This window comes from Hyperoodon ampullatus (genome assembly GCF_949752795.1).
Source record: "Hyperoodon ampullatus genome assembly, chromosome: 14".
Lineage (NCBI taxonomy): Eukaryota > Metazoa > Chordata > Mammalia > Artiodactyla > Ziphiidae > Hyperoodon > Hyperoodon ampullatus.
The window spans coordinates 35,836,547-35,853,686 of record NC_136927.1 but is presented as its reverse complement, the minus strand read 5'-3'; the positions used below and the strand labels follow the sequence as shown (position 1 = coordinate 35,853,686).

The 17,140-nt window shown below is 44.2% G+C and overlaps 1 protein-coding gene across 1 annotated transcript in view; it reads right to left on the bottom strand.

Moving 5' to 3' along the window:
* Positions 1-17,140, bottom strand: part of XYLT1 (xylosyltransferase 1) — a gene marked incomplete at both ends in the record, with an annotated part of 305,248 nt that overhangs the window by 21,344 nt on the left and 266,764 nt on the right. The window contains one exon of the mRNA XM_079718602.1: positions 2,425-2,641. Within this exon, the coding sequence (XP_079574728.1) occupies positions 2,425-2,641 (217 nt within the window). The remainder of the gene's footprint in view (positions 1-2,424; positions 2,642-17,140) is intronic.

Here is a 17,140-nt window from a genome sequence, read left to right as displayed (position 1 = left end):
CCAGGCGCCGTAATCTCCCCCTAATCCTGAGGCTTGGTCAACCTCTCCTAGGAATCCAAGAAAGAGGCAATGCTGAGAGTGAAAAGAGAGACCAGAGAAGAGACACATGGTTGGAGCTGCTAAAAGAGAGAGAGATGGGGTGTGTGTGTGTGTGTGTGGGAGAGAGAGAGAGAGAGAGAGAGAGAGAGAGAGAGAGAGAGAGAGAGAGAGACTGACTTCTATTTGGACAACTGTTTTATAACAACCTCAGATACCAGGCAGATAGGTTCTCCCCTGCTCTCTGCTTCCTAGGGAAAGCTGTTGGGGAACACGTGTCTTCCTGTTACAAATTCATGGCACAGCCTTCAGATTTCTTCTAAACTGGTCCCCTGGAGGTGGTCTGGGAGAAGGGCAGGACAGAAAGGCTGGGATGGAGGAGGTGGGATCTAACAGGGATGCTGGAGTGTAAAGTGCCTGTGTGTGCTGGGAAGTGGGGGATGGTTGGGACAGAGAGAACCAGCATTGGGATGGGCACCTTGACTAAAGAGCCAAAGCCCCATACAGTCTCTTCTCAATGGGTGAGTGGACAAAAGGAGGCTCTATCCACACCCCAGCTGCCCTTCTGATGATGTTAAATGACATGCCTGTGAACCTGCATTTTAAGCTTGAATTGTCTACAAGCCCACAGAGGCACATATTCTCCATCAAGCAGTGAGGGAAAGTACCCAATTATCGATTGCCCTGTGTCCTTTTGTAATGATACAGAAATTCCCTGTAAGATAATGGATGAGGAGGTTATCAGAATTGATAGAAAAGGTGATTTTCGCTGAAATAGGATTAAAAGCTGATTACTTAAGGTGTGTGCAGAATAGCAAAACCTGGCCCAGTGATGACAAGCCCATCATCCCTCAGGATTGAAGTGGGCAGTCAGCCTTACTCAGAGCTTGGCCTTGCCCCAGATGTCGGTGAGGGATGTGGAAACCATCAGATGAGTTGCATTGTCTTGTCTGGCCTAGAAACACACAATCTGAGTGGTCCAGAGATGGGGCACAGCCAGGAATGGTGGGCCATTCATGGGAGGTGTTGCAGGCACAATAGAAACAGAACCAGCTCTGGAATTTTCTGAAGTTGGAGATTAGGGTGAAAGTGAATTGGAGGTCAGGGAGCTAATCTAGAATCTCTCAGTCCAGGTCTGATAAGAAGGCTGCTGGCACGTCAGGGGCAACACTTCAGCACTGAGTCCCTACCCATTTCCAGATGGGGCTGGGGCTGTTTCAGAATACCCTGCAATCTTACACAATAGGACTTCTGAAATAGGCTGAATGTTTGTGTCCCCCCAAAATTCATAGTTTGAAATCCTAACCCCCAATGTGACAGTGTGAGGAGGTGGTGCCTTTGGGAGGTGATTAAGTCATGAGGGTGGGGTCCTCATGAATGGGATTAGTGCCCTTATAAAGGGGACCCTCACCCCTTCTGTCATGTGAGGACACAGCAAGGACTGTCAGTAGTCAGCCTGCAACCCAGAAGAGGGATCTCACCTGACCATGCTGGCACCCTGATCAAGGACTTCCAGCCTCCACAACTATAATAAGTACATCCATTTTATTGTATTTTGTTTTAGCACCCTGAACTAAGACAGTTTCCCATCCTGAGGTCTGAAAAGTGGGGAAAGACTTCCCAGAGCTTTTCAAATACTTCCAAAAGCCGACAGGAAATGCCGAATCCCAAGCATTTGGACACAGTGACTGTCAATGCAGGGGGCTAGTGCAAACCCAACAGAAGCCCTGGCTTTGGGATCACTGGAATTTCTGGTGTGACTGATGAGGCCAAAACTACTGTCTGTCAGGGAATGATAGAATACTATTCAAAATTAGAAAAGGAATTCTTGGGTTGAAAAGTTATTACAGGATTGGTAAATGTGGAGGATCTGTCAAAAGTTGATGTAGGTGTTTCCTGAAAAAGCCAGCATATAGAGTTGTGCAGGTTACACACTGCACAATTCTAGGGGGCGCCATTGTTATTGTAGGTATGAGAGCTTTGTACTTATATAAATAACAGTTTTCTGAAAAATGGCAATAAAGTGTCTTGTTCTAACAAAATCAGTATATGGTGATGGTTTTACGACCAATGGGAGCCAAGTGTCTTGAGGAAGAACTGCCTTTTTTACTTTACATCTTTAAAGATGTTGTCTAGATTGTTGGTGGCAGCATTGTGCATCTACTCCATACAACCTCCATGTAGACTGGAGGGGACCAGGGGCCCTGCTGTGACAGCAAGGTCCCTGGTAGCCAATACAGTTCCCCATCTTCCTCTGGATGTTTGGAGGACAACGTATTGAACCCTGTGTGGCTTTGCCAAAAATTCAGCAAAAATTCAGCATCCACTTTGCTCCAAAGGCTAGAGCCAACCCCTACCTTCCTCAGGGATTTTTTCCTGGATACTCACCTCTGCAGGAAGCAGGGTGTAGGAGTAGAATTGCTTCATTTTGGTCACCAGATCGTCTGTGGAGAACGTCACATACTCAACAAACCTCCGGTTTAGCAGGAACCAATCTGAGCCGCCATCCACGGCAATGCCCTCTGGGATCCGCCGGTCCCCCAGGCGCCACATGTGGGCATCACACTCCAGAAAGAGCCGGTCCAGGCCCTGTTTCCGGATGAACCTGGGCAAGACAAAGTAGTGCTTAGCCCTGAAAGAGCGCCACCTAGAGTCCAAATGAAATGGCACAGTCTTGGCAATAAAGGCACTTATTGAGTACTTATTGTGTGCTAGGTACTGAGCTAGGGGATCTGTGTGTAGTTTTTCACTTGATCTTCACAAGCGAGGCTGGTGTCTATAACCCTATGAGGTAGGTACTATTATTATGCCCATTTTACAGATGAGGACACAGAAGCTTAGAAGGAGACTTGCGCACCCAGCACAATTAGATGGCAATGATCATCTGCTACATCTGCTTCCTCTTTAGAGAACTTTTGAAATCACCTTTTCATGCCATGGATGCCTTGGCAGTTTGGTGAATACAGCCTATGGACCCTCATCTCAGAATAATGCTTTTATTTTTTTAAATTATTTTTAAAAAATTAATTAGTAAATTAAGTATAGTTGATTTACAATATAGTGTTAGTTTCAGGTTACAGCAAAGTGATTCATATATATATATACACACACACACATATATATATATACACACACATATATATATTTCAGATTCTTTTCCTTTATAGCTTATTACAGTATATTGATATAGTTCCCTGCGCTACACAGTAAATCCTTGTTGTTCATCTATTTTATATATAGCAGTGTGTATCTGTTAATCCCATACTCCCAATTTATCCCATTGCAGAATAATGCTTTTAAATGCATACAACAAAAATACACAGGGTTACAAAATATTTTCAAAAATACCAAAGTGATGATATAGTAATTCACATGATTCTTGATTCACACATTAAAATGAGTATTACAAAATATTTTTTTAAACACCACATTTATGATAATTACATGTGTTTCCTTTTTAACACATTTAATAACAAGGTCTTGTCGTAGGTCTAAAAACTACTGTAATTTTGAAGAAGAGGTGAGCATATATGACATTTAGAAGTGGTTGCATCAATTATAATGCGATTTGAAAATATGTGATTCCTGGGCCTTTCCTGGTGGTTCAGTGGTTAAGACTCCACGCTTTCAATGCAGGGGGCATGTGTTTGATCCCTGGTTAGGGAACTAAGATCCAATATGTCACGTGGCATGGCCAAAAAAAATAAAATGTGATTCCTAACAGTAACTGCTAATACTGTGGTGGTTTGTTACCCTACATTTTGCCTACATTTAGCTAGATTTCAGTTAGAGTTTAGTGGAAATTAAGATCATTTTCTTCCTACTCAAAGTCATAGACCCCTGAATTCTATCCATGAACCTCAGATTAATAACTCCTGCTCTAGGACACACACACACACACACACACACACACACACACACACACACACACACACACTTGGGATTCTGCTAGCCAGGCAGGGTGGAATTGTCATTTCCTAATTTGTAGATGCAGAAATCAAAGGTCAAAGAGCTGGCAAGGTGGGTGTGTTGGGAGGGTAGACAGAACTGGGGCCAAGCTCTCTGGCCAAAACTCTCAGTTCATTTGCAGTTAGCATTAATTTTGCACCTACTATGTGCCAGGCATGTGCTGGCCTTGGTGGGAGGCAAGGAGAAGTGAGGATGGTCCCTGCTCCTCAGGAGCTGGTTATCTCGTTGGGAGTTTATAGTCTACAGGTCTCCCCCACCCAGGGATCTTGCTGCCCCTCCAGCTCAGACAACATGAAATCAACCATTTTAAAGCATACAATTCAATGGCATTCGTTCATTCACAATGTTGTGCAATCGTCATCTCTAGTTTCAAAATATTTTGTCACCCCCAAAGGAGACCCCCATCCTCATCAGCAGTTACTTCCCATTCCTCCTTCCCTCCAGTCCCTGGCAATCCATCTATGGATTTACCTATTCTGGATATTTCTTATAGATAGAATCACACAAGTTGTAGTCTCTTCCACTTAGCTTCGTGTTTTCAGGGTTCCTCCACATTGTAGCAAATAATGGGGCTTCATTCCCTTGTTTCTGTCTGCCCAGCATCCATTCTCTGGGAACCACACCTTGATTTTATTTTGGACAGTTGCTCACCCTCAACTCTCAGTTCACTTGGTTTGTCTCACCCCCAGCACCAGGGGTGGGAACACAACTCAGCCTGGTCAGTCAGAGTATTCCACCTGCTTGGCTGCCATAATTGCTTCATGGATGGGCAAGCAACTCAAGCTGAGTCTGAGACTAGGTTCTGGATTTTTGCTGGAAATACTAGGAAGGAGGACTTTTCTAGGGGAATTTTTTCTGGAAGAATGTAAGCTGAGGGCTGCGGACAGCCATCTTGTCACCATGAGTATAGAGGTTGTCTGATCATGAAGGTAACATAGAAGAGAAGACAAAAAAAGAGAGACGGAGAATGGGAGGAAGGGAGAGAGGAAGTAAGGGAGGGGGAGAGACAGACAGACAAAGCCTTGATGACTTTGCTTGAGACCCTGGATCTTGCTATACCTGATTCACCCCCAGACTTGACAGTAAAGTGCTTAAGGCATTTTAAGATGGGATTCTGTCACTTGCAATTGAAAAAGTGCTGACTAATACATTCCTGAATGATTTCCCCTTTATCGTTACCGTGATGAATGCAAATGTTCTTAGGCTCCAGATAGGGCAGGTAGCCATGGCTGTGGCACATTAATGCCACCTCTTCCACTAGAGCAGGCTGCATCCCCCACTGTGTGTCTAGAGGTCTTTGTGCCTCCATGGAAGACCTCATCTCTGTCTTCACATTAGAGTTACCTGTCTCCTCCGAGGTAGATGCTGTGCTCACTAGAACTGATCTTGGCTTCCTCCTTTCTGCCTACCTTACAGGTCCTGGAAGAGTACAAGGCATCTGCTCAGGAAAGGTCTATGGTGATGACCAGACGTCAGGGCATAGAAGCTGGAGATAGTCCCACCCTGTTGGTCATGCTGAATTCTACAAAGAATCTCTCCCATTGGGCCTCCCACAAATCCACCAAAGGGAACTGCCTGAAACCTCACTAATAAACCCACATCCCTAGCACTTTCTTCTGCGTAAATAGAGGACCTGCTTCTTGACATTGGTCACTCACTGAGCACGATGGTGTAATATATTTAATTCTTAACCAAACTGATGCTAGTGTAATAAAAATGGTGACAACAATGATGCTGGTGGTGAACGGACTTAATTCTGCTAAAATGTGCTTTTCATCTACATTGCAGTGTGGCTCTACCAGTAACCAGCTGGGTGAATTTGGAAAATGATGACCTTGACTCAGTTTCCCCCATGGGAAACTGACAAAGTTGGGCTAGGTCTAGGTTATAAAATTAAATGTCTACAGGGGTCAGACAAATAATATAAGTTTGTGAGGTGGGCTTAGTATAAGATAACAGGGTAGGTGGAGTTAGCAAAGACGTAGAGACTGCATTTTCTGAAAAGCACTCAAATCCCTTAAAAAAAGCATTTCTGGCTATATAAGACATATCCCTAGGCTGAATCCAGCCCACAGACCACCAGTCATAATAACGCTGGGTTAGGTAATCTCTAGGGTACTTTCCAGCTGTGACATTCTCTAAGTCCCTCTGTTATACTCAGGAAGAGGTGTGGGGCAAGCATTAGACGGATGCATGGGAGCCCAAAGAAGGCTGACAACTTTTCTGAGGATACAAACAAGGGCAGAAGCCGACCAGAAGACCCACGTGTCCAGCGTCCCTGGTCCTGTTCTTTCCCTAACACACCTTTCCTAGTGCCAAATCCAAGTTCATTAGCAAAGCCATGTCCTCTCTGGGGAGCGACCTGGTGAAGGGTTTTCAATACACTCACCATAGCACTCACTGACACCAAACTTGGCTCTAAATGACCCACTGAAGGAAGCCGCCAAGTCTGAGGAAATAAAATCCTACCTCGACTCTGGCTGGTGCCAATTATATGATAATGTCCAGTGGGCACACTTAACTGTGTTTAAAACTTCAAATTTTAGATACTCTATATCAAAACTTACATGGTAATCAAGACCAACCGAGAATAAGAGAGAGAGAGAGAAGAAATACAGGTGGGACGACTTGCAAAATGTTTCTTTCCGTGGACCAGCTTTTTAATTTCATGTTCTATTAGATGGGATAACAGCATCATTTTGCAATTTTAATGTGATGTCCCGGACCGCAATATCCAAATACAATATTTATGCAGTAATCTCCAAAATGAAATATTCACGGGGTTGGGAGATTGGCTGCTGTATTTACTGCCTTCAAAAACTGATAAGATGCAAACACATGCTTTGGTTAATTATGAGTAAATAGAGACCACAGATTGCCTAGGTATCAGAAAGGGGCTACCAGGAACTTAGGTCTGGACTCGGAGAAGGTGGCAGACACCCAGAGTCTGGGTATCTAGCAGGCGAAAAGAATCAGCTGTTTCAACAGTGATTTGCTTTTTATTCTTCCCTGTGGATTTACTATAACTTGAAAAGGTAAAGGTTGGAAACCATAGTAAGTTTGTGAACACCTGGATGAGTCTTGTCATCAATGCTGGCTCACCAGGAAAAGGTGCACGGCTCTCTCACCTGAGGAATGGAGGGAAGATTTGCAGCAATGGGCCCAATTCACAGAAGGTGACCAACGATGCTGACCTCCCTTCGGTTTTGTTTCCAGTTGACCTGGTTACCTGGTAAAACTGGGGTCAAGAGGTGACACCATAGAAGAGCAGACATGAAGAGGGTCTGGTACCAAGGCTGTCTCTGCTTTCACTGAGAAGTGGGGCTGGCTTAACTTCTCTGAATGCCAGTTTCCTCACCTGTAGGATGAGCTCCATGACACCTGTCCCGACAAGTTTCCAAATCAGCTGCAAAATTGTGATGGGTGATGTCTACAAAGGTCCTTGCAAAGTAAGCACTCTTCACCCAAGCAATGGGCTGACCCAACCATCAGTTCTTTTTTTCATAGAGATACCATCCCTCCCCAATCCTCCTTTGGTGTTTTATTTTTCTCCATAGCACTTTTCACTTTCTAATATAATATACAGGGTATTTATTAGTTTATTGCCTATTTCTACTACTGGATGTAAGCCCCAAGAGGGCAGAGATTTTTGTCTATTTTTGATCACTTCTGTATTCTACTACAGTGCCTAACATACAGCTAGTGCCCAATAAATATTTGTTGAGTGAATGAATAAAGGGAAAAATAACAGCCATGTCTGTCAGGCAGTCAGGAAGTAGCTGTCATTAGTTAGCCAGGTATCAGATTTTTCTAACACACATTCGACAGACAAAGGAACTGAATCACAGGAAGGTTAAGTAATTTCTCCAAAGTCACGCAGCTAACAGGCCTAGACTTGAATCCAGGTCTGGATGAATCCAATGCAAATGCTTAACTACTCTGCCATTCTTCATTTCAATTCGCCAGGGTCCCTCCAAAAGGACCCAAAGGAAGGATCTGAGAACTTCTATTTCCTCAAAAAGACAATGCCCAGAAATGAGTGAACCAAGATAAAATGGAAGAGGCTTTCAGCCAGACCTCACAAGGGCTCTGTCTTCAGAATAAGTTACTTAAGGGCAAACATGGTATCGCTTGCATTTGGTTTTACCTCCTGGGCTCTCAGGGATGGTTTGCCTCCCTGAGATTTTTCTCCACTGCCACAATATGGGGCAAAGTCAGAGCTAAATATGCTTCTACTAGGATGCCACAAGGACCAAATCTACTCAGTTGAGCATCAAAGGAAATCAGATGGAGGATGGCAAGGGGTCCTGAATCTCCCCCATGGGAGAAGAGGTCAGTTAAGAAAGTATCTGTAGCCTTCGGAAATGGCCTCAGAAAGGGCAGACAATGAAGAAGTCTCTCAATTCAGTTAATTCCCTGGCTACAATCTCGGTATATTCATCAAGTGTGGAATTATTCCAGAACTGTCTTGTCCTGTAATGAATTCTGAAAGGAAGAACACTGCCCCTCAGATTTTACAGCATGTTTGAGCAAGAAGGAATCTCAGCAATCAGCTAATATAACTAATTTTATAGATAAAAAACCCCAACACACTGAGACTCAGAAAGGATGTGTGATCCAAAGTCATCTGAAGTCACACAGCCTAGAAAAATATTTTCTCTTCTTCTATTTCTCTCTCCAGTGATCTCCCACTGAACACAGATTACTCCTTTAGCCTAAGTACAACCTAAGCATTTTAGTTTAAAAATAAAATCATGGAACAAAGCATGAAAACACAATGTATGAAATCAGCCAGCTATGTGAATGGACTCACACAAAACAGCCATGCCACACAGGGGCCAAACTTTGGGCTCTGGAGCCAGAATATTTGGAACAAGTCCTGGATTTGCCACTAACCTTGGGTGACCCGAACACGGATGCCTCAGCTTCTTACATGGAAACTGGGGATTGTCATAATATCTGCCTCAGAGAGTTTAAGTGAGATTATATTATATATGGAGAGGGCTTAGTGTAGTGCTTGGCACTTAGTAAGTGCTTAATAAGTGTTTACCAAGATACTTAACTTCTTCCCTCATCAAGCCAGAAAATTAAAACTTCTATCTCTCCTCTTCTCTGTTCTGGGATTTGGTAGACAGGCATGTGTAGGGCACCTCCACAGCTAAGGAGAAACCCTTTAGGCTCTGAGAAGCAATGCCTTTTCAGCACCAAGGACAGAAGCCCAAAGCCCTCATAGTGCACCCATCTCCTGCAATTATTTTAGTTCAGCAATGCCCATGGCTGTGGTGGTAGAGGGTGACAAGCAACACGGGCACCCTGATTCTGTCTGAGAACCACAAATACAAAACCCTCCCATCTTTCCAAGGCACAAGTCGGTGAGGATTCAGGTCACTGGGTTCCTAGCTTGGCAGCTCCACGGGGGCTCCGCTAGCCCTTTCTCACATGTCCAGTGTGGGTTATGCCCCTTCCCAAGCTGGGCTGGAGTCAACTGTCAGGCCCCAACTCTGCAGTAGTTGGAAGAGAAAAGGGGCTTGGGGTATTTGCTCATTCAGCAACTCTCCAAGTCTCTGTGCTGAGAATATGGTTGTGAAGAAGACAGACATCATCCCTATCCTCTCTCTTCTAGGATGAAAGATAAAACCACAATATTTACCATTTATTGAGCACTTGCTACTTTCTAGGTCCTGTTCCTTGTATTTAATATATATTCTCTCATTTAATCTTTTGTTTTTGCTTTTTGTCTGTTTGTTTGTTTTTACATCTTTATTGGAGTATAATTGCTTTACAATGGTGTGTTAGTTTCTGCTTTATAACAAAGTGAATCAGCTATATGTATACATATGTTCCCATATCTCTTGCCTCTTGCGTCTCCCTCCCTCCCACCCTCCCTATCCCACCCCTCTAGGTGGTCACAAAGCACCTCTCATTTAATCTTCATCACAATCCTATGAGGGTTCATTTTCCAAATGAAGGAACAAAGACACAGAAAGGTTAACTAATTTTCCCAAGGCTACACAGTTGGTTAGTGGCAAGGAAGGGATTCAAACCTTAGCAGTCAGGCTCTGGATTCCACACTCTTAGCTACAGGACTATAACACTACTCTAATAAATAGGTAAGTAGTCATAAACAGCTACAAAACACATGAATATGTAATTAGGTGTTTGTGATAAGTGTTATACAGGAAAACTTAGAGCGCAATGACAAAATAAAGAGACAGGAACTTAATTAGTGGAGACTATTGGGGAAGACTTTGCTGAGGAGGTGGCACTGACAAGAAGGATGAGAAGGAATCAGTCATCTGAAGAATTTTGGAGGAGACAGAAATAGTGTGTGCAAGAGCCCAAATGAACGAAAAGAAGCTAACGTGGTAGGAGTGGAAGCTACAGGGAGAAGCTCAGCTTCACTACCTCACACCAGCGGAGACCAGTCACAGGAGAGGCAGACTCTGACCTGATTGGTGGAAGGAATGTATCAGCCATAAGTACATGTGGCCTGGACATGGCAGGAAACTCCACAATGAACATACCTAGGGAAACGGTATAGCACAGTGGCTAGGAATGTAGACTCTGGAGCCAGACTGCCTGGGTTCGAGTCTCTTTCCCCATTCCCAAGCTGTGTGTTGTTTAATCTCTCTAGCCTCAGTGTCCCTATCTGGAAAATGGGCATGATAATGACTGCACTTACACCATGGGATTGTTGTGAAAACTGAAAGGATTAACATCTCTAAGGCATTTGGGCCAGTCTCTGGCACACAGTAAACTCTATCATTACACATTCCCTGGGCAAAGAAAGCTGACTTGGCTTTGACATTCAGGAATGGAAAAAAACCCAGCCTGAGCAGAAATGCAGAGCTAGGGGCCGAAATCCTGGAACTGAGAATCCCAGGCTTGGTGGCCCATGCTCTTCACATGGGCCCAAATCAGCTTGCACCTCTAAGAGTCTAAAGGTCCATTGAGGGCTAACTGATTTTCCCTATTTCACACATATTTAAAAACAATGTCTACTGCCTTCTGTTCTTATTATAAAAGTAATGCAGTTCCTCCATAGAAGGCATGGAACACAAAAAGAAAGAAAAGAAGGAAATAAAAAACCATGCTCTATGTCTCAGAGATGACACTGCACATATTTTCCTTCTAGCCTTTGGTCCAACTTTGACATGTATTGTTTTGAAAAAAGAAAAGATTGAAAGTTGACCTCAAAACTCATACGGAGGGCTTCCCAGGTGGCGCAGTGGTTGAGAGTCTGCCTGCCGATGCAGGGGACGCGGGTTCATGCCCCGGTCCGGGAAGATCCCACGTGCCGCGGAGCGGCTAGGCCCGTGAGCCATGGCCGCCGAGCCTGTGCCTCCGGAGCCTGTGCTCCGCAACGGGAGAGGCCACAACAGTGAGAGGCCTGCATACCACAAAAACAAAAAAAACAAAAAAAACAAAAAAAACTCATACGGAGGCCCAGAGGGCGTCTGTGTACACAGCTTTGTATAGGTGCCTGTGTGATGCTAAGCTTTATTTTGACATGGCTACCATAACTGGATTAAATAAAGTGAACATGCAAACAGGGATAAACTCACTGGCTGGGTTTAAGAAAAGCAAGAGGGAAATGCAATCTGCTTTCCCCATTGGAGATGAGATATTAATTACCTCCTCCCATCAATCATGGTGCTACGAAACAGATGGGGAGAGAGCTCTTCTCCTGATAAGCAAGTTGGCACCAAAGGGCCTCCTGAAAGCAGATTTGCTTGGAGGAGGTTCCTGGCCAGGCTCTCGATGGATCTGACAACTTTTGGTTAAACAATTGCCTATTTATACATCAAGGGAGGTTTGGGCCTGAAGATTAGTTCAATGTCAGAGAGAAGCTGCTGAAGCTGCTTTAGCTGCCATGCTGGTGCCCAGCGAGGGACTGCCGCCTCTAGCAAGTGGGCCCCAGACCAGGGAACAGGAAGAAACTTGTTTATGCCACTTCTGGCCTGAGGGCTGGGACCCCTCCTAGCTTCCTTCTGGTCTAGTCTTCTTACATTTGAAATGCTAGTTGTTTCTCTAAGAGTTGTAGAAAGTGTTTCGAAAACATGAATCGCGTGTATATATACCATCTTCAAGGCTTTTCCATCATTGTCACCATCACCACTATCAACATCACCACCATCATCAACTTAATATGCGTAACTAACTATTCCAAGAGCTTACTCACATAATCACTCATTTAATTCTTGCAGCAATTCTATGAGGTTGGTTTTATTATCATTATTCCCACTTTACAGATGAGGAAACTGAAGCACAAGTGATTGATGTAACTCACCCAAGGCCACACACCTAGTGAGTGCTCAGCATACGAACGCTGGCAGTCGGGGTCCAGAACCCAGATTCTTAACTGCTATGCTATAGGTTTTATGAAGTCTGTATGAGACTTTCCTTAATATTTCTTTTCTAAACCAACTTTAGATAGCTTCAACTGTTTTCTTTTAAACTTAGTCTTATTCTAAGCATCATGTCCATGAAATCATAGATTAGATGGGCTAATTATATAAATTTTAGTTGATATACATAAAATCAATACTAACTCTCCCATGATGCCCATTTATGAACACCCCAAAATAATCTCACATATCACTGGTGGATTGTGAACACACTTTGGGATAGGGTGACTCTAGAAAGTAGGGGAAGGACTGATTTTCCTCCCTTGCTCCTTTAAAAAGGATTCTGCTTAAAATCAGCAGAGTTTTGCTCTTTCATCCACACACCCCAAGAACTGAAAACAACAGGTCCTCTCAGATGCAGTCATTAATTATGGGGTGATAAAAGTCAGACCTAACCAGACTCCAATGCCAGCTGTGTGGAACCTTGAGCAAGTTAAAGCAACTTTGCAAGCCTCAGCTGTACTCTTGAAAAGAGGATAAAACAACTCGAAAGCACCTGGCTCGGCACTTCCTGTGGTCAATGAGGATACTCAGTCCTCTGCAATCCCCACATCACTGTCCAGATCTTATAAAGAAGAGGACATGGAGAGTCAAAGCCATTTGTCAAAGTCCCCTGGCTGTCATACGGCAGAGCTGGCATTTTGGCACAGGTGTCTGGACTCCATTGCCCAAGCTCTTACCACTACACCACACTCTGCCCCAGGGCTAAGCACTGGGGCCCTGGCGACCTTGAATTATTTAGAGAACTTAGACCAATCAAGGCCAGAAAATTCCCAGAGGAAACTCTCTTCCAGCTGAGGGAAATGATTTTCCCTTTCCATCTCCCTGTAAGGGGCCTGTCCCTACACACTGAGCCTTGATCAGGCTGCCGAGATTTGGGAAACTTCTCCAATACTCCCCGAGCAGAACCCAGGAGTTCCTGGGGATGTTTGCCAAGACCTGCTTATTCAGGGCACTTACTTCTTTTAGCCCTGCAGAGGTTATCTGGGAAACTGATAATTGTGCTATATGTCTTTCAATATGTCTAGCTACTTCATTTTTGGAGGAAAGCAAGGAAATACAGTGAACACAACACTCCCCTTGATTTAATTATAGGAACAGTCAGGACCAATTTGGCAGCTATTAAAGTACCAGTTTGCCTTTATGCCATCTCTTAGCAGCGGGAGCTGGAAGTCCAAATTGGCTGCTAGAGGCTGAAGTTGGGGACGGAAGGTCAAAACTGCTATCAGGAACCATGTGGAATTAAAAACGAAGGCGCCCTGTGGCCTATTTGGTATCTCACTGCTTGCTTTTGTCCCTCTCCATCTCTCTGTCTTCTAAACTCTCTGCCTCTGTCACACTGTCTCGTCCCGAAGCATGAAGCATCAGAATGGGAAGGCATTTGGAGATCATGTCATTCAACCACTTTGTTTTTCAAAGGGAGAAAATGAAGCCCAGAGAAGCAGAGTGGCTGCCTCAAAGCCACCCAGCATATTGGAGGAAAGCAGGACCAGAACACAGAGAGGCTGCACCATGCAGGGATTTGAGCTTGGGCTCTGGGGACACACTCACTTAGGTTTGAGTCCTAACCCTGCCCTCGTTGCGTGAGCTTAAGCAAGTTACTTCACCTCTCTGAGTCTCAGTTACCTTACCAGTAAAATGAGGCTAATATGTTGAGAAGGGTCACCGTCTGGAGCCAGAAAATTAAACCAACACAAAGCGAAAGAGAACTAACAGAAGTTAATGGGTGAGGGTGGTTAAAAGGTACAAACTTTCAGTTATAAAACAAGTAAGCTCCGGGGAGGTAATGTACGGCACGGTGGCTACAGTTAACAATACTGTGTTGTACATATTTGAAATTTGCTATGATCTTAAAAGTTCTTATCACGAGAAAAAAGAGTGTAACCACGGGTGATGATGGATATTAACTAGACTTATTGTGGTGGTCATTTTACAATATATACATATATTGAATTGTTATATCACTTACTTGAAACTAATATATGTTGGTTATATATTAATTTAAAAAAAGATTCCTGCCAGTGAACTACGTGGCTATTTGATGTGATGTGTTTATTTTACTTTAACCCTCTCCAGAAATAATAAGAAATAATTAAGCAGCCAGAAAAAAAAAAAAAAAAAAGAATTAACAGAGAGTCTGGGCTTGATGATATCATTTGAACTGCTTGATGCAGCTATGTCTGAAGTCAGATACTAATGTTTTAGTTGCATCACCCAATAACTTCCTTTACCCTTTAAGCGAGTTTGGGCTGAGTCTCTGTCACTTCCCACCAAAAAGGGTCCTTCCTAACATGCCGTCAGTGCAGAGCCAGAGCGAAGCCCCACCCAGGCTGCACCCGTGGGAGACATGAGGGAAGATGGGCGTGGCTAGGTTTGTTCACTCAGCAGGTGAGGCCTCAACTGACAAAGAGGAGAAAGTCACCGTTGATGGCTCATTTTACTATTGAATTAATTCTAAATTAATCTCCTGAATTCATCTAAGTGAGAGAATCCCAGCTGAGGACTCATGCGTGAGTGTTGGAACTTGTGAGCTGTTTTGCCCAGAGAGCCTTGGGTTTTAGGGTTTTAGAGGGAGATGCAAGCAGCAACTCCTTAGCCTGCGTCTTTATCCTGCTGTGCCGTTTGGGTACCACCTGTCAACTGCTGATGCACATCAACTGGACAAGATGTACTCATACACCCAGAGGCACAACTCTGGCCTATACACCATCTATTTATTTCTCCCACCTGCAGTATTTGGGTCCAATGTTTATCATGGCAATGACATCATCACTACCACCACCATCACCATCATCATCTTCATAGGGCATTTACGATATGCCAAATGCTTTATATACAACATCTCATTTAATCCTTCCAACAATCTCGTGTGTATAAGTCCATTAATGCTTCCATTGTACAGATAAGGGAACCGGCTCAGAGAGGTTAAGTCACCAGCCCAGTGAAACACAGACAGGATGTGGTGGATCAGAACTTCAACCCAGGAGGTATGACCTCAAAACCTCATGATTTTAACCTCTGTGTTGTAGCCAGTTCCTAGCACAGGGTCTGGAAATAGTAGATAGAGAATAAATACTGAGCAGGCTGAAACAACAATACTAGGGTGGATGTAATTCAGACACAAGTCTATCAACTTACAGTGGATTCCCTTCTAATGATATGACTTTGCACAAAACATGTATTATAAGTTACCTGGAAGTGAAGAAGCATCTTCATTCTCTACCTAAGGGTGGGGATACCAATATCTGGTCTAGTTCTGATAACTTACCACCTCCATGGAATCTTGTTCAGCTCCACCCTGCTTCCAGGGGCTTTGGGGCCAGAGAATTGGGTTCAAACTCTAGCACTTACCAGCTGTGTGACCTTGGGAAAATCATTTGGGCTCCCAAAGCTCCCCTTTCTTCTCCTGACAAATGGAGATAATAATACGTATTTTTACATGGAGTGACTGTAAGAATAAAGTTGGATCCCGTGTGAAAAGGGCCCAGCAGAGCGATGTGCACTTAGCAGGAACACAGTCCACTATATGTCTACAATTCTTCTTTATCCACCAGGCCTCTTCAGTGTAGTGGCCAGAGCATGCTATATTAATCTGTGCTAATTTACAGAGCATCTTCAAGTCTGGGGGCTCCTTTTAAGTGTAAAGAATGCAGGCTGCCAGTAGGACAGGCCCAATCTAGAAATAGACAGCTGGATGCAATCAAAGTTAAAGTTAAGGAAAATGATACAACCCAAGGATTCTGGGGTTACTTCTTGAAAGCTCAGGAAATGGAGCTCGCTGCTTGCTTCTGTGGATCCCTTCTGTGGATATCTGGGTAAAGTGGATCACAGAAACAGCTAAAATGACACCTCCACTGGCAGTGGCAGAGAACACCTACAGCAGCGACGGCAAACTGAAATGCCAACAGGGTGAGCTAGGGGAGAGGGCAGCAAGGACTGCAGCAACCTGTAGAACGTGGGCTTTGTCTAAGATCCAGATCATAACTTCCATGAGGAAATTCAAGCACAGATTTAGTGGACCTTTGGCTCTTTTAAGATGAGCTGGAAATCTGGATTTCCCTGGGAAATATTGCTGTTTTTAAATGGGGCTATTAACTTTCAAATGAAGCACCTGAATTAAACAAAACAAAACCAGCACGAAGGCCAAACAAAACACATTAACACGCTAAAGGTATCCTGTGAGCTGCCAGATTAAGCTCTGAATGCAACGCTAGGAAAAGGCTCTAAGATGGCAGAGTGATCCTGGGCAGTGTTTTATGTCCAGATGGTGGAGCGGATCCTGTGGTCCCTCCTACAGAGGGTGCTCAAGACTGTGTCCCTTCTAGCTGATCTCTGGCCACGGAGATTTAGACTCAGCTCAAAGCGGGACTGTAATGATGCTGTTTGGCTTTGCTCAGTGTAAGTGAGAGAGGCACAAAGATCCAGGTTGGGTTTCTGGTGCCTCAAATCCCTGCCAACGTCTTAGGCAGCAAGAGTGAGGCAATGATGAGGGCACAGCGCTGGGAGTCGGGATACTTGAGTTCAACTCCATGCTGGTATGAGACCCTTTCCTGCTAGAAGGTAAATTCCCTGAGAGTGAGGATTTTGTCTTGTTCTCCTCTAGAAGGGTGCCTGGCACATGCTTGGCACTAAGTGAATATTTGTTGAATGACGGGCTGACCGAATGAATGATCTGGGGACATCATTTACTTAAACTATGGGCCTTAGTCTTCCTACCGATAAATTGG